This window comes from Vulpes vulpes, chromosome 4 (genome assembly GCF_048418805.1).
Source record: "Vulpes vulpes isolate BD-2025 chromosome 4, VulVul3, whole genome shotgun sequence".
Taxonomy (NCBI): Eukaryota; Metazoa; Chordata; class Mammalia; order Carnivora; family Canidae; genus Vulpes; species Vulpes vulpes.
In genome coordinates this window covers 100,343,902-100,371,212 of record NC_132783.1, presented here as the reverse complement: position 1 = coordinate 100,371,212, position 27,311 = coordinate 100,343,902, and the positions used below count along the sequence as shown (strand labels likewise).

Below are 27,311 nucleotides of genomic sequence, written 5' to 3'. Positions count from 1 at the left end.
ATTGGGTTCCAGAGACACAACACTGTTCCCTACCTGGCCCCTGGGGCTTTGAGGGACTAGGTCCCCCAGCTCTTTAGTTGAGTCTGCTCAAGTTACTATGGTTGATAGTCTGATCTGGAATCACACAGCGCAGAGCTGGATTCCCAGCTCATCACCTGCTATATGAATGACCTTGGCCAGTGACCTCTTAGAGCTTCAGTTTTTCATAATATCACATAGCACTTACCATGTATCAGTTACTATTCTAGGAAGCTTATAGAATAACCAATATGATACCAGCACTTAAAGGGAAATATTATTAGTTCCTATTTTGCAGATGAGGAAATTGAGGCAGAGAGGTTATTTGCCCAAAGCCATCCAGCTAGTGAATGAATGGGAAGGTTGGGTATTTGAAGCCACATTTAAGTTGACATACATAACCACTGTCCTGTATTGCTTTTCCTCCTCTCTGAGGTAGACTCAATAGTGTCTAACTGAGTTTCTACAAGGCAAACTGCTTAGCACAGTGCCTGGCATGTAATACAGAAGCACCAATAAATGCTAGTTAACATTATCACTGGTATAATTGCTTCTGGAAGTTTCTGAGTATTCAATTACTTCCATTCTGGCCACCTACCATGTGTCAAATCTCTATTCAGCCCTCCCAACTACCCAATAGGAGGAGTCCTTTTTTTATAGATGAAAAAATTGAGAACCAGAGAGATGAAATCTAGCAGAGGCAGAGACAGATTCATACCTAGGGGCTGCGGCTGGAATCACAGCTCCTGAAGGAACTTCAGAGACATCAGCCTAACTTCACATCTAGCTCAGGACTTGCCCTGTCAAGCAGTCATTTATTTATTCTGAAAAGTCCAATGACAGGGCACTGATTCTCTACACGAACGGTTGTCATGCTTGAGGGCACTCAGAAGCCACTGAAGCCATTGTCAAAACACAGAGTGCTGTCCCCGTCCCCTGTCTGCCACCTCGTCTCACCCCATTACATCCCCTTGAGGCTTCTGACTAGGAAAGGCTGGAGAGAATGTGCATTTCTCCCAAGGCCCTGCAGAATGCTTATGTCACTGCACCAGGGGCCATACTTTGAGAACCACTGTTCTAGGAAAACTTCCTGGAGTAGTAATAATAGAGATGATGGCATGCTCCGCTTGTGCCCTTTTCAAGTGTGAGACACGCTTCCCTTGCAGGGCCAGTGCCATACACTTACCTGCATTATAAATTATAAATCCCCATCTATGTGGTTACCTTCCTTCCTTTAAGAACAGAGAGTTCTTAAAATTTGTATGTTCTCAAAAGTCTGCCTCTGATTGGAGCCCAGCCCCTTCCCAGTACACTTCCTCCTGCTTGGTGACGTGAGGTTCACTCATCCAAATCCTTCCAAGATAATATCTGTCACTGCTTTTCTGATTAAAAACAATAAAACCACATCTTCCAACTGCTGAAAATTTAGAAAAGTACCAAAAATAAAAAGAGGGATGAGAAAGTAAATTAAAATTAGCCACCATCTGAATTCCCAATCCCACTGTTAATATTTCGATATACTTTAGTATATTTTCTTATAGCCTCCTGTGATACATATTTTTATTGACATATTTTATGTCAATTGTACATATAACATTACATTCGTTCCAGGTATACAACATAATAATTCGATATTTGTATATATTGCAAAATGATCACCACAGTAAATCTACTTAACATCTGTCACCATACATAGTTACAATTTTTTTTTTCTGATGAGAACTTTCAAGATTTACTCTCTTAGCAACTTTCGGATATGCAGTATGGTATTGTTAATTACAGTCACCATGTATAACTGGAAGTTTATAACTATATTTGCTCATATTGGAATAAAAATGTATATAGCACCTAGTGTCCTAAAAGTAAATTCTGAATGTTCTCTATACACGGGAGCTGCTGTTATTTTCATTATGGAATTCAAAGAAGAAAGTAAGGTTTGCCAAGGATGGCAAAGGTAGGCTTTTGGGCCAACCACGAGAACACAGGCACAGAGATAAGCATCATTGTTATCTGAGGGCTGGTGGGTGGCACAGTAGGGTTTCAGTTAGTTGAGTGGGGACAGGTAATGGAAAGCTGTTACCAGCTGGCCTTGGGCTCTCTGAAGCCCCAGGGACTCATTGTACATTCTTACCCAAGAATGACTTATCAGAGGCATTTCCCGAAGCCCAGCCATGTAGCAGAAGTTGTTATGGATCCTAGTGGAACAGTGCAAAAGCAGGGGGAGGAGGCGGGGATAGGTAAGTAGGGAGCAGCCAGGGGACCCCCCTGCGGCCCAGGCAGCTTTGCGGTGTGGATAGGTCTACTTCTGAGCTGCCAGGATGGAAAGGGACTGGTTTATCTTGACCATGGCGATGATGAGGAGACCTCCGGTCAGCAGGAAGGTGGGCCAGAAGAGAGAGAAGAGGAGGGTCTGGGGCCCATAGAGGCGCCGATACAGGACAGTGGTCTCGTTCTCCCGGGTTGTTGAGAAGCAGTAGAAAATCTGTTGCTCGTGGAATTTGGCTTTGACCTTCTCCACATCGGCCCGGGCCACTTGGTAGTTCTCCAGGCTGCCTGGGATGTAGGAGCACTGCAAGGGGGCGGAGAGGGAAACAAGAGCACCCATGAAGTTGGAAATCCCTGTTTCTTTGGGAGACACGAGGGGCCAGCATGAAGTAAAGAAAAGTGTTGGCTTTGGAATCGGGGCCCCCAGTGGGAATGAATTTGCCGAAAGCTTGGCAGGCTGTGCACTGCATGGTTCTAGAGAAGCCTTCACTGTTGTTGGTGAGGGTGGGGGTCCAGGAGCTGCTCAGCGTACCCACTGCACACCCAGAGCCAGGGGCCCAGCTGCAGCTCTGGCTCTGCTTCCATTGGCTGTAGAACCTGAGGCAAATTGCTTACCTTTCTCAGCCTTGATATCTCAGCTCTTAAATGGGTTCAAAGCAGTATCTCTTTCAAAGATTGTAATTAAAGAGGGACTTCAAGCTTATCTAACCAATGAGTGACACAGACTGAGTGGGCTCTGTATTCAGGCTTGGGACAGAGGTCATACACTCAATTCCCCACAGGGCTCATGCACGTAAATGTCCACATGTGAAGTGGGTGAGGGAAGAAGATGACAAATGCCAGCTGACACTTGCCTTGCACCAGAGAGGACTGTCAGGGAGTGGTGGCGCCTGGTGAAATGGAGAAAGCCAGAAGCATCCAGACTGGCAATGATCATGCCATCTGCATGACGGATGCCAGGCGATCCAGGAGACCTACTGTAGCCAGGCCTCTGACATTTCAAGAAAAGCCAGAAAGCCAAATTTTAATGTGAACTCTCACAATTTTAAAATGTTGGCAAAAATTTAAATTGAAAACCCTTTGAGGGTTTGTGTGAGCCAAACAAAAGATCATTGGCAAGCCGGTAATTGACACTGGGATCCACAAGTAAGAGAGAACACATTGGAAAGAGCTTGTACAAGCAAAGCATAGTATACACTTAATTCTGACACTGATTGTTGTGGCTAGGAGCCCCTGGCTTGGTCAGATGAGATCCAGCTGGAAAGCTCTGCAAAGAAGGCACAAAGTAGAAACACTGGTTTTATCTCTGCTCTGTGCTGGGAGGTCTGAATGTTGTTTACGTGAGGCTCTGGGAGATGTTCTGCAAGGTGGTTTCCCCACAGCACCTGCAGCAGACTCCCTGGAGAGCTGACCATAGCACAAGTTCCTATTCACTCTGAATTGCTGAGGGTGGGGCCCCGCAAACAAGTGACTCCTTCACGCACAATAGTTTGAGACCGCTGACCTGGTACAGTCATGTCTGAGATCAAAACGTGTAGTGTTGAGCCAGCTTCTCCCCAGGCCTTGGCTACTCCCTGGGTTTGAATGAGACCCTGGCCCCAAAGCTGCCTGCCCTGATAGCACTCAGCCAGCAGTAAAGAAAATGGTTGCATCATGGCTCTGACAGCCTGGGAAGTGGGGAAGCTGTGTCCAGAGCAGGTTTCCAGCCTGCCAGGGAGCAGCTGAGGTGCGGGAAACCTGCCTCCAAGAAATCTGACATTCAAAGTCATTGGGTAGTGCAGGGTCCCAGTAGCAGCTGAATTCAGAATTCTGAGCTGAGAGGACCTAGACCATCTCCCCAATGCCTCTGACTCTGGCTCTGGGTAACCCAGCTCACTGAGCAAAGGTGTGGCTGTAGAGCCAGACAGACCTGCATTCAGCCACCAGTTCTAAGTTATGTGACCTTGGTGAATGCCACAACCTCTCTGAGTCCCGTAAAATAGGTTTGTGAGGGTAGCTGCCTGGATGAATTGTCATGGAGACAGGACTGGAGGGTGTGCTGCAGAAACTGACCCTCCTGAGGCTGGCGACCTCAGGTCAGGCAAGCCAGTCTGCTCCCAAGCCCTAGCACACCAGTGATCGATCGCTCCTGCTTGTCTTTGGAAATTTGTGTCTTGCTCCTCGGGATAAATCAACAGCCACTAGATGTCAAAGAAGCAGCAGGAGTCCTGGTAGAAGCTGATGTAGGGAACTTGGGAGGCTCTACCTCCATCTGGTGGCACTGAGTCACTTGCCTTGCACTCTTCAGGCCCACTTCTCAGTGACGCCCCAACACTGTCAGTAATCCCACTGCACGCCCTCGCCCGCGGCACCCTGCCCTCCCCATCCCATCAGCTACCAAACACTCACCATCAGCACCCATCCCTACCACAGGCTCAGTCTCCACCCCTACTGTTGGCCATGGCCTCAGCCTCTCTGCCCAACCACTGAACTTTCCACTCCTCTGTACCACCCTGATCATGCATCTAGGACCACAGACACTTTAAACACTCCTGGTCGCTCATAGAAATAATTCTAAACCTCAGAATCACCTGGAGACTCCAGAGATTCTGCATCAGTTGGTCTGGTGTAGAAATCCAGTTTGGGTAAGTGCCCAGGTGGTTCCAATGCACAGCCAGAGTTGAGCGGTGCCAGCTTGCCCAATCACATTTTAATTCCATAATTCAGTGGTCCTTGGCAGAGATGACAGGCACACAGCCTGTACGGTGCCAGAATATTATTAGCATTTGCCTTCTCTACAGTCTACTTGAATTTAAATTCTTGGGAACCAGTAGAACCTTCCCCTGGGAAATGCTACGGGAAATGGAGGATCAGTTAGGAGCCACTTATGACTCCGCTCCCTGCTAAAATCTGCACCATGAGCATTAATCGGAGTGAACTTGTTCCAGATAAAGCTCTGGCCTTCTGAAACAAATGCAAAGGAACTTCATGTGTTCCGAGCCCAGGTTGGTGAGAGACCCGTCCTGATAGATCAGAGAGACCTGACTGCCTTGGCATTCACTCTTACTATTTTTGGTATTGAGGAAGATCACCGCCCCTCTCATAAGGTTGAATCAGTGTGTTTTTTGGTAAAACGGTGATTATAGATAAGCTTAGCCCTTCCCCCAATTCTCTTCCTTATGTTGGACTTTTAAAGCTTAAAAAAAATCCCAACTGGATATAAATGCCTAACCCCATGTTTTGTGGGATGGCTTCTTCCACCTGCTTCCTTAATCGTGCTATGTGGTATCTTGCACTGGAATTCAACACACGTTTCTCCTTTCCTACTGCGTTGTATCTGCTGTCTCACTCAGATATCCTTAAAGACTATCTTTTTAGCAAAATAAATAAATCAGTAAAGTGTTTTCTATATTAATTTCTTTAAATATGGGAACTAATGATTATCCATAACTTGTACCATTCTTCATTAAAGTTTTGCTTCCCTCAAAAAACAAACAGCAACTTACTACAAACAAAAAGCGTTCTGATTCCATAATTGGGTCTTGTGGAATGCACCTCTGCAGCCTCTCCCTGCCCCACCGCACCCTGTCTCCTTCCAGTCCCGTCTCTTCTAGGCCCTTCCTCCCACCATGCCATGGTCTATGCCCTCCCCTCACCATGCATGCTGCCCTCACGTGTCTGTGTATCTAACATCTGCTTGATTTTTAAAGTCTAACCCAAATGCTTTTCTGATACCCTCACCTCACTGTTGGCTGGAAAAAGTTACTGCCACCTTTAACCCCATACTTTTCTCTGTTCCTCTCCATGGCACCAATCCCTCCCCACTACATACTATTTCCCAGATGAGCTCTCTCCTCCTGAGTCCAGAGCTCCTAACACAGGAAGTGCTCAATGACTACCAGATGAGTGAGTGAATCATTAAATGGATATAGCCAACTTGTATTTTCTATATGAAAGGATAGGATGGGGGGTTGGGGTGTGTGTGGGGAAAGGCAATGATGGGAAAATCTCCCGGGCATTGATTGGCCTCCAGAGATTGCTTCATCCCTGGGCCTCTGGTTTCACCGGGGGAGAGAGGGTGTCTCAGGTGTTCTCCTCCATGGGCTCAGCTCTGGGTCTGGCCTCTCATTTGACTTGCTTTATAGAAATACCTTCTATCCATCTGACATGGAGCTCAGCACACCACACAGCCTCTGATTTCATAGCAGCATTTCAGCAAAGGTGGTACCTGTGACTTAGAAGGGCTCAGTGGCCTGGCCATACATACAGCAGTTAGTGGCAGAATGGGGATTCAAACCCAGGTCTGTCTGACTTGACTCTGTCAAGTAGGCTCAGCTTTCCTAGCCTCTACTCTCCAGAGCAGGGATGGGGATTCCTTAGGAAGAGGCTCCCACACCTGCCAGGGGCAAGGGGACACGTGCCCAGCTGCCCCCCCCACCACCATCAGTACCTGCTGGTTCCGGTCCCGAGTGTCCTCTGTGTGGTACAGCACAGCCCACCGGCCCACAGCTGACACGTTAACCCACAGGCACGGGTACTGGGGCACCTTCTTGCCCTCCAGCTCCTCCTGCTCCCTGATGTTGGTCTCAATCAGATGGCACGTGGATTTCTGCGTCCACACACTGGGGAGACCATGCACATATGTACGTATCTCAGAACATGGGCTCCAGGCTTGAACCCCTTTAGAGAGACCTAGGGCTGGGACCCTCATCTTGTCGTAAGCATCCGGCACTAAAGGAGTGTGAACGCAGAGTTGCCCAACCCATGGCAAGAACCATAGAATCAGAATATCAGTGTTCGTTTGCCTCTTAGATATCACCCCTTGGGTAAGATTCCAACCTGGAATCACTCCAGGGTTATAAAAAGTGAGGAGGAAGCAGGCCCAGTCAGACTAACAGGCTCATCAACACATCAGAGAATCAACTGTGACTCATCTCCCGTTTATCAGGCAGGACACACATCACCAGATGGAGGGGTTGCCAGCAGCTGGAACATGCCCAGAGGCGAGGGTCAGAGACTTAGCCTCAAAAAACAGGATGAGAGAACTGAGCATGTTTATTCCAAACAGAGAATGGATCAGGAACTTCACAGATTTCCTTTTAAAAGCTCAAGTGGTTGACATGTTAGGGAGCAAGGAACATTCTCTGAGATTCCAGAGCAGAACTCCACAGGAGCAGGTTTTGGTTCATTGTAGACATTTCCTACTTACAGAAAAAACCCAAAATGAAATATGCACAGTGACGTACTGAGCTCCCCATCACTTGAGACATTCAACAGGAGGCTAGACGCCCACCTGACCAGGAGGTTTCAGGGGGGAAGTCAAGCAGTGCAGACAAGCTATGAAAATCTAAAACCTTTGATTTCTCCTGGGATCAAACTCACACTGGGATGTTTGCTCTGATCCTTCTTTGTTTCTTGTGAGAAGGGCCTTCTGTGTCTGCTATACCCAAGTCCCAGAACCCCCGATGAGCAGAGTCCAGCCAGCCCTACCCTCCCTGCACTTGAACCCTTCACCCTAAGAATGATTGTCCAGACCTTCCTGCCTGGTGTGAAGTCAAGGGGAGGGGTATGAAGAAGACCGGGGTTCCTGGCAGACCAGAGCCTTAGAAGAGCGGCTGGAGGATGGGAGCAGGCCAGGAGAGTGCCCTACCTTTTCTGGTAGAGGGGCAGCATGGTCGTGCCCAGGATATAGTAGGCAATGACAGCACACATCACCATGGCCACACCCAGGCAAAGGGCTCGAGTCTCTCCCCGCTTTTGGGCCATCACCAGCTTCTTGCCCATGTCCACGGCAGGCAGTGGTCATTTCTAGAGCCATAGAGGCAAACAGATATGAGATCAGCCCAGGCAGCAAGTAATCCACAGAAGGGGGGACAGGTAAAAAGGGAGAGTGCTCAGTGATCAACATCACCTCTAGTTCTGTACGGAGTTTTGTAACTTCAGAGGGCTCTTTGAACTCACGCAAACCTCCCATTAACTCTGAGAGGCAAGTGTTACATCTCCATTCTACAGTTGAAGGATCTGTGGCTCAGAGAGGTAGAGTGACTTGTCCAAGGTCACACGATGTGAGATAGGTTCAATAATGGCCCCCAAGAGGTCCTCTCAACCCTGGGATCTGTGAGTGGTACTTCACATGGCAAAGACTTTAAGTTAAGGATCCTGAGATAGAGAGATTATACTGGACTATCCATGTAGACCCTAAATGTAATCATAGAGGTCCTTACAAGAATGAGGCAAAGGGAGATTAGACACAGAAGAGAAAAAGGCGATATGACCAGGGAAGAGAGATTGGAACATTGTAGTCACATGCCAGGAAGTATGAGCAGCCACCAGAAGCCAGAGGGGACAAGGAACAACAGATTGTCCCCTCAGCCTCTGGATGGAGTGGGCCCTGCTGGCACCTTGATTTCGGCCCTACCAACACCTCACTGGCTTCCGGAACTATGTGAGAGATTTCCGTTATTTGCGGCCACCAAGTTTGCGGTGATGCATTATGGCAGCAACAGAAAAGTAATACAGGAAATAGATGAATACAGTGGGCAGCAGGGGTGGGACATCTGAGCATTTTTTTCTAGGACACTCATCTTAGAAAAACCTGGAACATTTCATAGTTTGTGAACACAATCCCAAGCAAGCCTGGCTGAGTTGGGGGCAGCAAACAGAAAAGGGGTAGCAGGGCCCACTCAGTGCCCCAAACAAAACCACTTATTTCCTGGAGATGGGGTGTACCTGAGGAGCTGCCCTTGGCGTGTGCCCTACCTTCCAGGCTACTCAGTCGTCTCAGGGGCATTGACTCCTCTGCTACAAAACATCTTGTGTCCTCCTGGCCCTGGGCACTCCGGACACTGGGAAGGCAGGAGTGCTGTGTGACCAGATCTGGGAACTCAGGAGGAGAGGAGTTGAGAGGCTCCCCTGTCACAGAGAAGTCTGAAACCTGCCGCTTGCTCAGATCCCACCTGTCTGTAACGCTCTGGTGAGATTGTCTACACCGAGTGAGTAGGTTTGCAGAGTCGTGATCAATGCTCCAAAGACCACTCAGGAATGGGGTGAGGATATGGGTATGTGTATGGGTATGGGTATACGATTTGACAACCATAGTGAGAACCTTCAGACGGGACGAAGGGTAGGCACTGCTGATGGCCTAGAAAGGAAGAAATGGATTGTGGCTCTAATAGGGGGGATTTCAGTTAAACTCCAAGAAGAATTTCTCACTTTTTTGAGTTGCTAAATACCTCTGGACTTTTTGGCTAATCTTCCATCTAGAAAAGTCACTCAAAGCCTGGGGTGAATTTAGGAAAGATAGGAAAAATTAAAAGAAGATAGGACCTAGCATTTTGGTTGGCATTCTTGTCCTTAGAAGGACAAGGCACAGAGTACAGTGTTCAAGCGTTTGGTGGAGTGTGGGGCAGGGATTCTGAAGTCAGCGGATCTAGAATCAAATCCTCACTTTGCCACTTAGCAACCATGTGGCTGTAAAAGGAGAATAATAGTACCTGCTTCAGACAGTTCCTACAAAGACCAAGTGGCATACCAAATATCACATATTGATCCCAGTGTCTGGCCCAACACAAGCTCTCAATAAATATTAGCTGTTACTCTTAACAAAGGGAATCCTGAAGGCTTGGAGCAGAAGTCCCCAGGGCTCTTGCTAAGCCAAGTTTTGTCCCACTCCTCCCCTGGGGATGAGTGCCAGGACTGGTGCTGCTCTCCAGGCTGCTGACCTCTGGCTGCTCTGGAAGCTGGGACCTGAGTGCTAGGAGTGACCCAGCCATGGAGCAGACCACCAGAATGCGCACAAACACCAGCAGTGCTAGTCTTGAGTGACACCACCCTCAGCCCCCCTGGAGCTCAGAATCCTGATGGACTTCCCTTAAGGAAGCAAGTTCCCACTGCCAGCCTCTCTCCCCCAAGACCTCCCCTCTAGCCCCAGTGTTTGGAGAAACCACTCCCCGAGTGCTCTGGACGCAGTACTCACAGTTTCTGCTGCCCTGGAGTCTTCAGCAGGCGGATACTTTCTGCCTGGCCCCCAGCCCCCACCCCAAAAGAGGCTGTCTGAGCTGCAGCAGCAAGCTTGGGCTCTCAGCCCATCTCTGGGAAAGCGGCCTTTGGTCCCCATCTGGGACGAGCCTCCATGCCCAAACATGGTCAAGTCTGAGCACACAGCCCCAGGACACAAACTCCAGAGAGCCGGGACCAAGCCCAGGAGACGAGGGCAGCTGTTACCCAGGCCTCCACACCTGTAATTTTCAGGGTCTGTAGGAAACAGATCTTGAACAAAAAAAGCAAAACTGAGAAACCGGGAAAGACCATCCTGGTACATTTAGAGACTTTTCTTCGTCATTCACTCTCTTTGGGCTGGCAGAGAAGCCAGGAATAGGAAATGATTTTCCTTTCGTTGACACAAAGGAGGGAGGAGGAGTTAGAGCTCCAAGGGGTTGGGCTTATCAGCTACTAGGGGGCTGACATATCCCCATAGAAGCATCCAAACCCTTCTGAACCTTTGGCACTTACATACTGTGTGACCCTGGGCAGGTCACAGCTGCTTCTCTGAGCCTCAATTTTCTCAACTATGTTATTAGGACTTTTTTTAAAAAACTAACTTGTTTAGGGTTATGATGAGTGTTAGGGATAACAGAGATTTGAGGCAGAGGAAGAGGAACCCACCTTTTAAAGCTCAGCCAAGCAGAAGCTAAAAGCAGTGAGAGCTCCACGGCAGTTCCAGCCAGCCAGGTCCAGAGACAGCTTGCTCAGCTAGTGGCCTCCTTGAGACAGTCAAAGGACAGTTTGGGGTCATGGGAAGGGATTCGTTCCTCTCAATATGACAAGTGAACAGCAAAGAGGTCTTTTAAGGCCTGAGACCTCACAGGTAGATTGACAACGAGAGACACAGGGCCTGGAATGAATCCCTGGAGAAATGATTTTTCAAGATGGTCCTCGGCCCATCTAGGGGCCAGAATAGTCCTTCTGGGGCCCAAGAATTAATGCAAAAATGCCAGTCCTTCCTCCTGCTCCCGTGGGGGAGACATACACAGTACATTCAACTAAGCCACTTTTAAGTATGATCAAAGCGCACATATTTTACTGAATGAGTTATTAAGGGTTACACATTTGGAATTTATAAGCAAATACCAGCATTCTTCACAAGGTACTTTTCCCCTCAGAAGATAGAAACAAGCAAGGAAGGGGGACCGTGAGCTCTCATCACAAAAGCCCCCTTCAAAATGCTGGGACAAGCTCTGTTCTCTAGATGATGTGGAGAAAAACTCTTGTCCCCAGCTGGCTGTGGAGCTGTAGGTGAGGGGCAAGGAGATCACAATGCTATGACCATAAAGATTAGTGCTTCTGCATTAACACTGGCTGTTAGAAATGACAAAATGCTTTCCCAACTCCAAACTTCCAACGCCCTAACAGATAAGCACTGCAGGTTCATAACAATCTATTCAGGTAGAGATTTTTCTGCCCATTTTATAGATAGGGTAACTGAGGTTCAGAGAGGCTAAATAAAATGCCCAAAGTAAGTTACTTTGCATCTCTGAATCTCAGTGTCCATTTCTAGAATGGAGGTATTTATACCTAACCCCTTTTTGTTTTTGAAAAAGAAAAGATCACCTAAGCTACCTAGCCAGCAGACTGTATTTTCCAAAGATGGCCACGCCAACATGCATCCTGTCTCACATCTTACAGCGTGACATCAACACTCCTCCATCAAGAGGGGCGTCTGCATCCTTCAACCTTAGCAGAGCTCTGTAACCACCTTGCCAATAGAATGTGGTGGAAGTGACACTGTGTGATTTCCAAAGCTAAGTCATAAACAGTGCTACAGCTTTCACTGGGCGCCCTCTCAGGACACTTCCCTTAGAGCCAGCCCCCAGATTATGAGGAAGCCAAGAGACCACACCAAGAGCCATGGTGTTCCAGCTGACAGCCCCAGCTGGGTTCTCAGCCAACAACCAGCATCCCCCAATGACATGTGAGTGAAGAAGCCTGCAGATGCTTCTAGCCCCAGCCATCAAGCCCCCCAGCTGAGGCCTCAGACATCATGGAGCAGCCATCAGCCCCCTACTCTGTGCACTCTCTGAATTCCCCATTCACAAAATCCATGAGCAAATTAAACAGTTTTTTATGCTGCTATATTTTGAGGGAATTTGTAATGTAGTCACAGTAACTGGAATATACTGTAAGTGACTTAAAAGAGAAACTTACTGTTGCTGGTGATTGTGGTAGTATTGAACTAGTGGGGATGAGAAACCCTGAGATGACTACAGGGAGTATGATGGGGGAGCTTTAGAAGTGCTCTATATGTTCTGACCTCAGGTTGCTCACTGCTGCACAAATGGAATAGAAGGGAGGTGTTATAAGAGGGAATTCTCATTTCTCAAGCAACTACTATGTGCCAGGGCATGAGCTACATCCATATGTGAGAATACATACATACACACACACACACACACACACACACACACACATGCATCACATGCATATACATATATGCATGGCTGTACATTTATACATACAAGCAGTGCACAGTGCAGTAAGTATGTACATATCTACATATACACATATGTATGCATATCAAGCATACACATACATTTACACACATATACCCATGTGTGCACATACATATGCACATATAACGCATACGCACTTATACATGCATACGCATGCACATGTGTGTACACACGTGCACACATGTACAGATATATGCGTGTGCACACAATGCACGCATGCACACACATACATGATCCACAAACCTATACACATATGGACACTTATATGCACACTACGAGCATATATACATGTGTGCACATGCATGTACATACACACGTGTAAATGCACGTGTACACATACACACAGATGTATATGCATACACAAACGTATACACATATCCATTCCTCTCAGCAGTCCTCACAAAAGGTCTTGTTTCCATGACTTGCCCAAGGTCACTCCCCTGTCACCTGATGCAATGGAGCCTAATGTGAACCTGCGCTTGCTGACTCCACAGCCCATCCCTATCCGCCCGTGACTCCCTGAGGCACAGTCTTTAAGAGAACCAGAGTTTTTTCACAAGTCAGCTTCAGCTGCTGTGCAAACCCCTCTCCTCAGTCCATAGCCCTTTCTGGATGCTGCATCCACTTATTTATTTAAACCCTTTTGAATCAATATCTATTCTCTGCCACCACTTGGGATAATAAGTCCCATAAATCAAATTGGCAACCGTGTCCTGAGCCCGAGCTGAGGGTGTGTCCCCGGCCGCGTGTCGCTGGGAGCGAGTGTGAGTCGCCCTCAGTCCTCACAAGGCCATTTGCTCACAGACCCTTGAGGACCTGCCTTGCGGAGGCTCTGAATACATCACTGTGCTATAGTGGATCCTGGTGGGAAAGGGGAGACATAGATTTTTAAAACTGCAAAAAGACACAACGGAAAACTAAACTATTATATTTTCAGGGAGAGAGTAATAAAAAAGGAAATCACAGTGAAAGATTTTTCAATGGAGTTGAGAAGACAAAGTATAAAAACAGGACAATTAAATGTCCATATTTGAATTAAATGGCAAGACTGGACCCAATGAGGACAGGCCTGCCCCTTTTGAGGGAAGGGAAGTCTCCCACCTTTCTCGTCTGATTCTTCCAGCCAGTGTTTCCGCTTCCTCTCATATTTCTTACTTAGTGACAAGGTATTTTAGCCTGCTATATTGTTAACATAATTGTAAGCAGCTTGAAATCCTCTTTGAAACAAGGAAGAGCATAAATAAATAAAGAGCACTGCTCTCCATCTGTGCGGTCAGGTTGCTTTCTGATGCCTCTTCCTTACTGCAAAATCATCCACGCTCACTGTGAAAAAGTTGTACAATAGAGAAGCGCACTAAGAAGATGAGGCACAGTGATAACTGGGAGGGAATTGCTGGTCAGGTTGTGTGTGTGTCCTTCCAGATTCTCATAAAAGGATGCATGCATTCTCTCCCTCCGGAGGGCACATCCCTGTGTCCCCACCTGCTAGGGCGCTCTTCCTCTTCCCTGGCACGCGATTTTGGGATCCTCACCCCACCTCCTGTTCCCTTAGCCACTCTCCTTGCCTTCTGGGCCAGGACAGTGCTGTGATTGCACATGCTCAGAGCACCATGTGCAGCTCCTTCAGAGCACTCACGGTCCTTGTAATGTTGCACCTATTCCCCATTCACAGGTCTCCCCACTGGAGTGTAAGCTCACTGAGACCCAGAGCAAGAACTGTTCTGATTCACTGTCACATCTCTAGATAAACAGAATCTTTGAGGTATTTGCTGTGGTTTGTGGTTTAATTTGAAAAAAAAAAAAAAACTCTTGCTTTTTCAAAAAACATTCGCCATCTTAACCATTTTTAAGTGTACAGTTTGGGAGTGGTAATTGTTTTGATATTGTTGCGCAATAGATCTCCAGAACATTGTCATCTTGCAAAACTGAAACTCTACACCCATTAAGCAACAACTCCCCATCTCTTCCTCCTGCTTGGCAACCACCATCTACTGTCTGTTTTTCTGAGTCTGACTACTTTAGATACCTCGTATAAATAGAATCATGCCAGAATTGCCCTTTTGTGTCAGGCTATTTCGCTCAGCATAATGTCCTCAAAGTTCATCTATGTTGTAGCATTTGACCAGGAAAAGACCTCTTTCTCCTTAATGTAATGGAATACTGTCATCATTTTGCCATACCAGGAAACATTTTTTTTGAAACATTTTTTAAAAGTTTGGACAGTACTGTTTTATATGGGTAAGCTGTAGTATATTTAATTTAAAAGGTATGGTGTTGGATATTTATGAAGGATGCTTGTTAGTTCTTGGAGCTCAGAGTCCTCCTCTGTTGCTGGGTGGACCTGTTCCATCCATCTCCACTGCACTTACACCCATCATTGTTCTGGAACTGACAGGTACGGGGGAGATTGGATCTATAAGGACACAATTTAAGCACCAGAACTTGGGGATAAAGATGACAGAGCCATAGAAGTAGAAGATGGCAGCAGATTTCAATTTCCTAGCCTTGTCCAGGCCTGATTTGAGCCTTGGGGGAAGAGGGAGAAACAAGGCAGAGGGAATAGATGCAGGCTGATGGAGCTCTTTTCACCCCATAGTCTTTGGGACTTTGGGACTCTGGAGTGATGAGAACAAAGGGCTCACAGTGATGCTGTGGCCCTGGGCAGTAGCCCCCTAATAAGGGAATCTGCATCATGACTTTTAGCAGCTGCAGCAGAGGCAGTGGCCTGACATAGCCCTGCACCAGTCAGGGTCTTGCAAGAAAGGTAGGGCTGGTGATGTGCTGAGCAGGCTCACACCAGCTTCAAGAGAGTGCTTGTTGTTAAGTCACTGGGAGCTGCAAATCAGCCACAGGGGGAGCAAAATCTACAAACACTGCAAAGCAGGGCTTTTGCTTTTTGAAGAACCCGTTTCCCAAGTTGCCACTTAGAGGGCACACTCGAATTGGGAAAATGGAGGAGGTTTTAGGAACTACTGACAATAGGGTGGGTTGGGAAGCACAGGGAATGTTGTAGTGCCCTGGGAGCTAGCAACATGGGCCTGAGGGCTGAGGGAAGGGAGCTGTGTCCCACCATCAGAAAGAGAGTCTCCTTGAGAGGGGCTACCTCCAGCCTGGGACTCTCAGTGGCTAAGCTGGGGGAATGAAGAGCTGATTTCACCATCTGGAGACCCTTCTTCTGATTTCCTGAACCCTATTCACTGAATCCAACTGGTAGAGAGAAGCCGATTGCTCCAATCCCTATGGTCAGCCTGCAGGAAGAGTCTAAAGCAAAGTGGGGAGTGGGTCTGAAAGGGTAGCCAAAAAGATATGAGTCCATCTCCTTGAGGTGGCTTTTGGGTTAGAGAATCAGCAAGCAGATCAGAGCAGAGAGCACTGGAGCACAGGAGGGAATCTCTGCAAACCCCCAGGAATATCTGCGGAGCTGTGAGCTGTGCCTCTGAGCCCAAATGTTTGTATATCAAAATAAATGTTGCTCATTTGTAGCCTCCAGCTGATGAGAGCTGAGAAAGCTCAGGTGACATAAACAGTGCTGCATTAAATACTCCTTGCAGTTTTTTGCCCATTCCATTTCCCTAGAATAAAGACCAGACAGCTGAACAAAAATTCTAGAGCAAAGGTTTTCGGCATTTCTCAGATTTTGATATTTATTGTATACTGTTTTCCATAAATTGACACCAATTGACAAATATGTGTACACAGCCGGTACATAGAGTAGCTGATTTCACACATATTCACCAATCCTGGGCACGATGAAATTTAGAAATAGTTGTCTATTAGTTAGATGAAAAAATTTTAGTCCCAGTTTTATTTGGCTCTGCTTAAATTACCAGCAAGGATTGAGCAGTTCTTCATATATTTATTTAGATGCAAAATATTTTATTTGTCCCCATTTTTTTAAGCTCAGAGGAAGAAAATCTATGAAAGCAATTCATATAGTGCCCAGCACATGGCCAGCACTCGATTTACCACTCATTCCTAAACTCATTCAGCACATGTTCATGGCATGTCTAATGTAAGTGATGAGGAGTGAACAAGAAGTCCCCTGCTCAGGACATGTTTGACTCTGGCAAGACCAGGGCCCACAATCTACATTATCTGTTCTTACAGGTACCTGTCAGAATGGGGTTAAAGGACAGATTGACATTCCCTTGCCTGCCCACTTCCATCTCCTTGAGTTGTGGAGACTTCGAGGCTGCAAACAGAATATATCTATCCCTTTTGTGAGTCAAAGAATATCCCTCGTAGGTTAGAGATCATGTAGGTTGACAGCCTGTATGTGTCAGGTTCTCTATTCACAAACTGATAGAGGCAAGTTATAGAGAATCTGATAAGTATAGAAAGATAAAAGGAAGCAATCAAAGTCCAACATCCCAAGGAAACCACTGTCAAAGTACTGGTGTTTAGAATATGTTATTTAAAAAAAAAAGAATATGTTATATTATTATTATTATTATTATTATTATTATTATTATTATTAGAGAGAAACAGAGGGGCAGAGGGAGAGGAAGAGAGAGAGAATCTTTTTTTTAATAATAAATTTATTTTTTATTGGTGTTCAATTTGCCAACATACAGAATAACACCCAGTGCTCATCCCGTCAAGTGCCCCCCTCAGTGCCCGTCACCCACTCACCCCCACCCCCTGCCCTCCTCCCCTTCCACCACCCCTAGATCATTTCCCAGAGTTAGGAGTCTTTATGTTCTGTCTCCCTTCCTGATATTTCCCACACATTTCTTCTCCCTTCCCTTATATTCCCTTTCACTATTATTTATATTCCCCAAATGAATGAGAACATACACTGTTTGTCCTTCTCCGATTGACTTACTTCACTCAGCCTAATACCCTCCAGTTCCATCCACATTGAAGCAAATGGTGGGTATTTGTCGTTTCTAATGGCTGAGGAATATTCCATTGTATACATAAACCACATCTTCTTTATCCATTCATCTTTCAATGGACACCGAGGGAGAGAGAGAATCTTAAGCAGACTCCATGCCCAGCATGGAGCTGGACACGGGGCTCAATCTCACAACCCTGAGATCATGACCTGAGCTGAAATCAAGTCAGACACTTAACTGACCGAGTCACCCAGCCACCATTAGAATATATTCTAAAGACAAATGCAAATGCTTTCTAAAAATAAATTTAGGAATATTCTGTATAACTTTATGTCCTTATTTTAAATAGGAACACCTTCCCATTAATGTAATATTATTTTACAGCATAGGGTTTCATGTCTCTAATAGTCCATTTTACCAATGTGCTATAACATGTGTATTTTCCTATTATGAGACATTTAGCCTGTTTTCAAAGTTTTGTCATTATTAGCCATCCTCCAATGACAATTTTTGAATCAGGTGAGTCTTTGCTCACCTGATTCTTTTCTTCCAATAGACTTCTAAAAGCAGGAATCAAAGAATATTAGCCTTTTAAAGGCTTCAGCCCCCTTCACTTTTCCTGGAAGCATTAGATCCAATAAGATTCAAACTTCCCTTCTACTGGTGAGCTATGTGAGATCAGAGACTTATTCAAAGCAACTTACCTAAAGCCATGCAGCTTTAATGGTGCAGGGACTGGGATTCAGACATTACAGCCTCTCATGGGTGTCAGAACTGAGGCTGGAGCCCATGTCCACTGACTCCCAGGCAGTGTTCTTGCCTTACTCTTCTTCTGTAGACTACTTCTCTACCCATAACTAGAGCCCTCAATTCCTGGCCACTAACATGTGGCAGGCCCTGTGCTGCTAAGTACTGAGACATAGTATCTCATTTGATCCTGACTCTATGACGGAGGTACTGTGATTGCCCTCACTTTATAGGTGGACACACTGAAACAGAGAGTGTCTGAGACAAGTAGAGACCTACTTGTCCAAGGTCATAAGATCACATACAGAGCTGAGACTCCTACCCTTCCTTGCTATGATGGTGGAAATTTGAGCTATCTAAATATGGGAGGCACGAGTGGCATGTGGCTTTTGAGCACTTGTAAGTGGCTAATGTGAGTGGAGAATTGAATTTTTTAAATTTTATTTCATTTTAATTAACTTAAGTTTAAACAGCCACATGCGACTGGTAGACAGTCTACAAAGTCATAAACTGCTGGCCCCTGGCATTGCCTTTTCTTTGGCTACTTGTCACCATTCTCGACAAGTCCTGGGAAGGCTCTCCCTGCAACCTCTCCTCAGCTGGGGAGGGACCCGGCCTGGCCTTCCTGAAGCTCCTCATCAAGCCTCAGCATGTGACTCAGTCTGAGCCAGGATCCCGAGCAGAGGCCACCCCTTGTTTCTGACGCTGGCTCTTAGGCTGCCCAGAGGGGGCTGGATCCAATAGCTGCCTCCTGCAGGCATTTAAAAAAAGATGCTGCAGAGAAAATATTTTTAATCTGCCTGTTGCACATTAATAAATATATATGTTTGTGATCCACAAATAATAAGAAGCTCAAAGTCTCCATTTACTCTAAGTGGAAATACCTTTATGAGTTTCACTAGAACCTTCTCTGGAAGTTAAAAAGATAGACTTGAACTCTATATGTCCCAGAAGACGCTGTCTTTAAGGAGCAAATTGTAGAAGTGTACAGTGCTGATTTTTTTTTTAATTCACCATTTACTGAGTGCCTTCTTTATGCACAGCACCTGGCTAGGCCCTGTTCACACCTCACTGTGTTTGTTTTCTAACATTGCAGTAACAAATTGCCACAAACTAGGTGGCTTAAAGCAATCTAAATTTGTTCTCTCACAGTTCTAGAGGCCAGAAGTCCGAAATGAAGAGGTCGTCAGGGCCCTGTTCCTACAAAGGCTCTAGGGGTGGATCCTTCCTTGTCTCTCACAGCTTTTGGTGGCCCCAGGCATTTGGGGACTTGTGGCTGTGCCATTCCAATCTCTGTTCCTGTCTTCACACAGTCTTCTCCTCTTCTGTGTCGCCTGTCTCACAAAGACAGTTACCATCCGATTTAGAGGCCTCCCAGATAATCCAGGATGATCTCAAAATCCTTAATTACATCCGCAAGACCTTTTTTTTTTTTTTTTTTTTTTTAATTCTTCTAATAAGGCCACATTCACAGGTTCCAGGGATTTGGACATGAACAAAGCTTTTCTCAGGTAGGTGGGGTAAGGTGGGGAGGCAGGAATTGGGACACCACTGAAGCCACTAAACTCACCTTATTTAAGCTGCATGACAACCTTGAGAGGCAGGGGAATTGGCCAGGATGGATTAACTGCTGCAACAATTTCAAGATATTATTGGCTTTCCCCAATTATAGTGCATTTCTCATGGAATGAGAGTCCAGAATATACGCTTCTGGTTGGGTGGATCCCCACTAGGTGGTTGCTAGTGGCATCAGGCTTCTTCATCTTGTGGTTCCACTGTTTTGTGGCCTTGAGGTGACTCCAGAATTATCTAGCCAATAGACTGGAAGGAGGGAGTGAGTGCAGAGAGAAAATGAGGGTAATTGATAGATAACCACCTTGACCTAGAAGTGACAGATGTGACTTATCTTCATATTCCATTTGTGAGGACCAGTCACATGGTCCTACTCAGATGCAATGGAGTCTGGGAAATGTAGTCCTAGATGAGCAGCCACTTTCCAGCATGAATTGGGTGGGAGGATGAAACTTTGTTAGTCAGTCTGTGACTGACTGTATCAGTATAGAGTCAGCCAGTTGATGATATGATAATAAATGTTGATGATATGATATGATGATATGATAATATCATCAGTTGATTATATGATAATAAATAAATAATAAATGAATGATATCAGTATCATTCATTTATTTATTCCTCATTCATGTAATTCATTCTTTCACTTATTTTCCAGAAGATGAATTTGAGGCTCAAAAGAGTTAAGTGATTTGACTAAAGTCACACAGTTTTTAAGGCAGAATTCAGTCAATATTGTCATCTGGATTTGGTGCCCCTCCTTCAGGTGGGTCTGTTCCATCTTTGAACTTTGCACACTGTTATTTATTTATCTGTGTGTTTGCCAAGAATAAGATTGATCAGATTTATCTACTTGAGCCTCCCTGTTCCTTCCCCACTACCTGAGCAGTCAGTCCTTTGCCCTCAACTGTCAGATTCTTTTTCCCTCCTTCTGCCTATCCCTCTAGAGGATGGGGGGAGAGTGGTGGCTTTAGAGAGGCGGAGACAGAGAGGTAACACAGAGCTAAGAGCTGGAAAGGGAGGGGGTGGCAGAAGGAGAGAAAATCCATATGGGCCAGATGTCCTAGAAAATTTTCTCTGGTTTGACATGTGAGGGGTTTTGGAGCAGCTCCTGTTAGAAAAATTCAGGAGCAGAGGAAAAATATGAGAGACGTAACTGTGAACTATGAGTTTTATCCACTTTTATGCATTCAAAGGAAATCAGTGATTTTCTTTTTAATTTGGTTAAATGTCTTCTTTTTTTCTGGACTGTACTTCTAGACTACAGCTCCACATGGAGAGAATGGGCTCCAGGTAGCATGACCACAGGTACCTGGTAGCTCAGACAGACTGTGTTTACTCCAGTCAGCCACCTTCACTTTCAAAAATAATACAACTTGAACAGTAGGTTATGTGGCCATGCTAACTTTGGTGTTTGAGTGGATAGGTCTCCCCATAAGACCAAGGACTCACCTAGGAGACCATGTCTGCTTCACCTCTAAATGTCCAGGCCCAGCTCAGGCCCTTAAGCACAGTCAGTGCCAAGGAATGGATGCAGGGACCAGGAAGGCAGAGCTGTAATTTGGGTCCAGGCCTTTGCATTCCAAATGCCAGGCTCATCCTGCTATGCCAGCTCTGGTTCTGGAGCTCTCCAAATACAGTGAAGCAAAAGGTAATGGGGGTGTCGGACTGCCTCCTCTCCGGTTTGTGAATACAATAGAGATTCAGGGATGGGAGCTACTGGTGGCTACTGAAAACACCAGAGAACAGTTCCCATGTTTCCCATTTCAGAGCCTCTGGGAAAGAGGTGTCCCAGGGACACCCTTCCAGAACCCACCATCCTGGCCCTACCTGGAGGACACAGCTCAAGCCTCCCTCTGCATCCGTAGTAGGCAGACTAAAGAGATCATAACTTGAAACACCAACATGCCAGAGGGATTTGAATTAGAACTCTTCAGATAAGGAAATTCAGCTCCTTTTTCACTTTTTAAAATGTGCATTTATTTTTCATTGCAAATAGCGTAAACATAGTCTTAAAATTTTGAAATGAATAATCTTTTAAAGAAATGATCCCACCATTTTATCCTAGTCTTTGCATTTTGGAATCTTTTCCTCTGGGAATTTTTCCCCATTGAAATGGTTTTTCTGTACCTAGTTATACTCATAGACAGATGTATCAGTTATCCACTGCTGGGTAACAAACTCCCAAATTTAGCAACAATGCCTCATGACTCTGCTGTGTGGTTCTTCTGGTCTGATCTGAGCTTGGCCAACCTCAGCTGGTCCTCCTTATGTACTCAGTTGGCCCTTGTAGGCCTCAGTCATGTCCCTTGATTGGCTGGCTATCAATCAGCTGGAGTGACAAGGGGTTTCTTAGCTTACTAGATGAGCTTGTTCTCATGGTGCTGGTTTCAAGGGCAGTGAGTGAAGTGGAACCTGTAAATCCTCTCAAGGTCCAGTCATGGCACTTGTGCCATGTCACTTACACCATATTCTATTAGTCCAAGCTGGTCACAAGGCTGGCCCCATTTCAAGAGGGAAGGAAAGATCACCTCTTGGTAGAGGAATCTGCAAAATACTATGGCCATTTTTGCAATCGATTGTAACTATATAGTTTTGTACTCTTCTGCTTTTTCATTCATTATTGTATTATGATCATCTTCTCTTATTAATACAAAGTCTTCACAACATTATTTTTACTGCCTGCATTATGGTTAGATGGTAGATAGACTACAGTTTACTCAACTGTTCCTCAACTGTTGGATATAAAGATTACTTCCAATTATAAATAAGTCTGCACAGAATATCTTTATGCAGTTAGTTATTTCTGTCATTTTCATTATTGCTTTGGAATACACTCCCAGAATAGAGCCAAAAATGATATATTTTTAAAATATTCTTGATGTATACTGTCCAGTTGTATTGCAAAGAAGTGCCACTTTGCCTCCAACCCCAAGAAGAGTGATTTTCAGCAGTAGCCTGTATGCAAGCCTTCCTGCAGGCCACCTGGCTTCCCCTGGGTCTCCTTGCTTTCTGGTGTACCAGGTCAGAGAGCTGGAATAAAAGCACAGGCTTTCTTTGGGCAACATTAGCATCTGTGGTCAATGTCCAAGGGTCAGCCTTGTGGTAGACGACAACTGATTCAGGCCCCTGCAATTTCTCACCTCTTGTCTGTCAGCACCTGGATAATATGTCTCATGGACCAGTGATTCTAACCATCTGTACCGTCTGTATCTGAACTGGGGAGCAGGTGGGACCTCAGAGAGATTCCTGTGTTGGGCTGGCTATGGCAGTCCCTCCCATGGCTGTGTGCAATGCCCCTGCTCAACCATAATTCCAGGTGATCCCCATGGAAACCCATGTGACTGGCAACACTGAGGTTGGTCACACTTCTGGATGGAGACTTGGGACCCATCCCCATTTCCCCTGGGACAAACCTCCCAGTGGGGACACCCTCTTCCACTTCCTCAAAACTTATTTGCCTCCACTGCTATTTCTTCAGTTCCCATGTTTTTAACACACAGAATAATCAGGTAAATGATTGTGTCAACTATGCTTTCCTCTAAGATAATAGACTTACAGCTATATGGAAGGCTTCTGAAATGGATGGCATAATCTGGGGGGAATATTGGATACCATGATTAGAGGGTTGGTGGAAGAGAGATTTGGGGCACGTTCATGGGAAATCAGATACATGGGTCTGGATGTTGAAAGAGCCTGATGGGACTGACTTTTGGAGTGAGGCGGGGAGGAGTAGGTTGGAGAGGTTGGAAAGGCATCATGTGTGAGCTCACAAACTTGAAGTTTGTACACCCCAGTTCCAACCTCTACTACACCCATTACTGGCCCTGTAAACATAGCCAAGTTATTTCACCTCTCTGTGCCTTAGTTTTCTCATGTGTAAAATAGACATAATAATCCATAAGGATAATTGTGAGGATTAGGGCAATAAATGACAGTTAGTAATAATTGCTCCTATTGAATTAAAAAAAAAAAAAGAAAAAAGTGATTTGGACACAAAGAACTCTGTGGCTTGTCCAAAGTAGCCTTGACTGGGACTTGTTCAGTGGGGACCAGAACCAGCCAGGCGGCCTTCATATCCCAAGAAGCCTCTTCTGTATCCTCCCATAGCATCTTTCTCTACTTCTTGTTGGCTCCAGCTTGGAGAAGACAGAGGATTTATTCACTCACCCTCTTAGGCTCCTTCCTCCCTCCAAGTACTGTAGCCAGAAGGATCCTGACGCAGAAAAGACCTTCCACCCTGCCTAGAGTGTGGAAAGTTCCAGGCCATTCACATTGGTGAGGTCCAAAGCCAGAAAGAAGAGAAGGCCACTTGCCTGAACCTGGGCCATGATACTCTGTAGGGAGTGACAGTAGAAGGTCGCAGGGCTGGAGACCTCATGTAAGAACCCCAAGTGATGTGAGGCCATCAACTTATTCCCCTGAGCATAGTACAAACTTTAAATAGTTGGTTTTTCGAGACAAAACAACCTCTCTTTTTGCTGATGAAATATCCTGCCTATGAAACCATCAGTTGATGGAATCCACAGAGCAGTGTGGAACCTAGAGATGAATCCGAGGGGCTGAAGCTAGTGGGCAGCCTGGGGTCTCCACGGTATGTCTAGTGGACAGTTGGTGCAAATGGGAGGAACACCTATAGATCCAAGAAAGGGCAGGAATCTAGAAAGAAAGAGTAAGCAGAATGCCTACATTGATTGATACCTCGATTTTCCTTTTACTAAGATTATAACCAAAAAATTATTTTTAAAAAATCCCACATTAGGAGGTTGGACAGTATCATCGTCTTTGAACAGGTAGAAAGGTGAGGTGAGGTCCAATGAGGTGATGAGGCCCCCAGCTAACATGCGAAGAAGCCAGACCGACTCTTTCCTAGCAGTGTGCTCCACGCCCTTTACATACTCTTTCCTAGACAACCTTCCCAACAGCTTTGCAGTAGGTACTGTCATTGTTCCCATTTTATAGATGATAAAACTGAGGTTTAGCTCTGGAGACTAACTGCCCAAGGCCACACAGTTAGGAAGGTTGTAGCAGGGATTTGGATTCAGCGTGGCCTGTCTCCAGAACCCTTGGTCTTAAACCTCACACCATGTCTCTGCTGTCTGCAAGGTGAGATCCCTATGTCCTCCCATGGTTCTCAAGACCCTGTGTGACCTGGGCCTTTCAATGACCCATTCTCGACTCCAACATCTAGGTTACTATTACTAATTTTATTCTCCTCCCCTTATCCTTCAGGCCTTGGCTTAAAAGTTACTTCCTCCAGGAAGCCCTCTCTGACCCCTTCCCAGCCAGGAAGGGCATCCTCCTCTGGGGTCTCATAGCACCCATATTTCCTCTGCCGTAGCCTGCCTGGCCTGTGCTGAAACTGCTGATTTTAAGATCTCCATAATAGACTCTGAGGTCCCCAGGTCAGGGACCACAGCTGCTTGCTCCCTGTACTCGGCTTTTGGCTGCATGGTGGGGAAATATATCCCAAGAATATCCTCCACCTGCTTCCTATAGGCCCCCTTCATAACAGGGTGCCAGGCAGGACACAGTCCCTGGGGCCGGAGGAGCTCTTCACTGTGTCCCAGCACCCACCCCACACCTCTCTTGCCTCTCTTTTTTCCCACTTGCCCAAATTTCAAGAGGTACTTCCAGGCTGCCTCCCCCAATGTTTCCTTGGCCACCCAACTCTGAGGTACTCTCTTCTCCCTCCCATGGTGTCCCAAGATTTTTTTAAGATTTTAATTTCTTTGTTCATGAGAGACACAGAGAGAGAAGCAGAGGGAGAAGCAGGCTCACTGTGGGGATCCCGATGTGGGACTCGATCCCAGGACCCCAGGATCACCCCCTGAGTCAAAGGCAGATGCTCTACCACTGAGTCACCCAGGTGTCCCATCCAAAGACTTTTCTGAAGAACACCAGTCCCACATGAGACACTTCCTTGGCCCAAAGTCCTGGGAAAACCCTGCCTGATAATACATTTCCTTGATTTGCACATATTAACACTTTGGAAATCAACACGTGTCTTACACTTGATATACATCAAATGTGAAAGTGTTTATTTCCTAGGAAAGTAGTTATTGCATTAATGATGCCTCTTAGAATTGATGGCATCTTGAGGCCAAGGAAATGCAGCATGGAGAGCCTTTCGCAAATTGGGAGAGGAAAGGTCCTAAGACGTCCTGTGGTAGAGAAGCAAAATTGGCAATGCTCAGCCCACCGCTTCACAAATGAAAGCTGAGCCCTGAATATTTTTTTAGAAGGTGTATTAACACTTCATGCAACTACCTTCCTCTAAAATGTACTTTGAAGCACTCCCTGTGACATTTATAATTGATGGGATATATTTCATGATCCACCTTGCATTGTTTCTGTCATCGTTTCCCGGTTACTAATCTTGCCATCTCGCCTACACCACGTGCCTCCCAAGGGCAGGGCATATACACCATAGAACTTGCTGACAGGATGAGTGCCGACTCGGACCATGTGCCGCATGCCTGCTTGGGAACAGGGGATTTCAGGGTATAAATGCCACTGCTGCCCAGAACACTTCCTCAGCAGGCGAGGGAGAGTGACTTTTGCTGGTGGCATCTTATTCAGGGTGGTAGCCCTTCAAGGATATGGGTTCTGTTGAGTCACAGTTTGTTCAGCTGTGTGACTTCAGACAAGTTGCTTCATCATTCGGAGCCTTCATTTTCCCATCTGTAAATGGGGAGAATTACGGTTTCTAGCTTCTGCAGTTGATTAAGGGAGGTAACGTGAGTAGAGCACTTAGAACGAATCCCAAGATAAGAACTCAAAAGCTAGCTGGTGTTGTTATTTTGTCCTTACTGTCATCATGAAATTCCCCTAGTAGTCAGTGGTGAGCAGGATTCACTGGAGGAGGAAGCTGGATGATGGAAGTGGATTATTGTTATTATTAGCTGGAGGGAACTACTTACAGAAGAGTCAGTGGCCTGTGGGGGCCTCCACGAGACAGGCTGGGCCCATCAGAGGGGGATATGCTGCTCAGGCGCTTGGGTGCGAAAGTGTCCCATATTCCTCAGATCCTGGGCTCGGCCAGACCCTGGCCTGTAATCTGCTTTCACCAAAGGCAGAGTGAGTGAGCTCTCTGTGATGTAACTCAGTAGAGGTGCTGGTGTGAGCAGAATTATCCTACATCCTAAATTTGGGGGATCCAGAATACCCTATCAGGACCACACTTGTCCCTCCCCAGCCCCTGCAATGTGTGCCAGACAAGGAGGAAATGGTCACCATCCAAGTGTCTTGTTTTATTTTTTGGTAGTTCTTATTGGGGCAAAGGGAAAACAATATTTTAAATGTTCTCTGGCTCCTTGAAGAATGTTTTCTTGGCTGTCACCACAGCCCTTGTTCAAAGTCTCAGTTGAAAAGAAAAATAAAC

At 46.0% G+C, this 27,311-nt stretch overlaps 2 protein-coding genes across 2 annotated transcripts in view; one reads left to right on the top strand and one right to left on the bottom strand.

Annotated features, from left to right (window-relative positions):
* KCNIP1 (potassium voltage-gated channel interacting protein 1) overlaps positions 1 to 27,311 on the top strand; it is a 337,549-nt gene that overhangs the window by 19,293 nt on the left and 290,945 nt on the right. The gene's annotated exons all lie outside the window — the stretch shown is intronic.
* KCNMB1 (potassium calcium-activated channel subfamily M regulatory beta subunit 1) lies at positions 1,549 to 10,653 on the bottom strand. Its single transcript, XM_026007320.2, has 4 exons — positions 10,238 to 10,653; positions 7,913 to 8,070; positions 6,713 to 6,884; positions 1,549 to 2,587 (listed from the first exon to the last, which is right to left on the bottom strand). The coding sequence occupies exons 2-4, from the start codon at positions 8,044 to 8,046 to the stop codon at positions 2,318 to 2,320; spliced, it is 576 nt and encodes a 191-aa protein (XP_025863105.1). The 5' UTR covers positions 8,047 to 8,070; positions 10,238 to 10,653; the 3' UTR covers positions 1,549 to 2,317.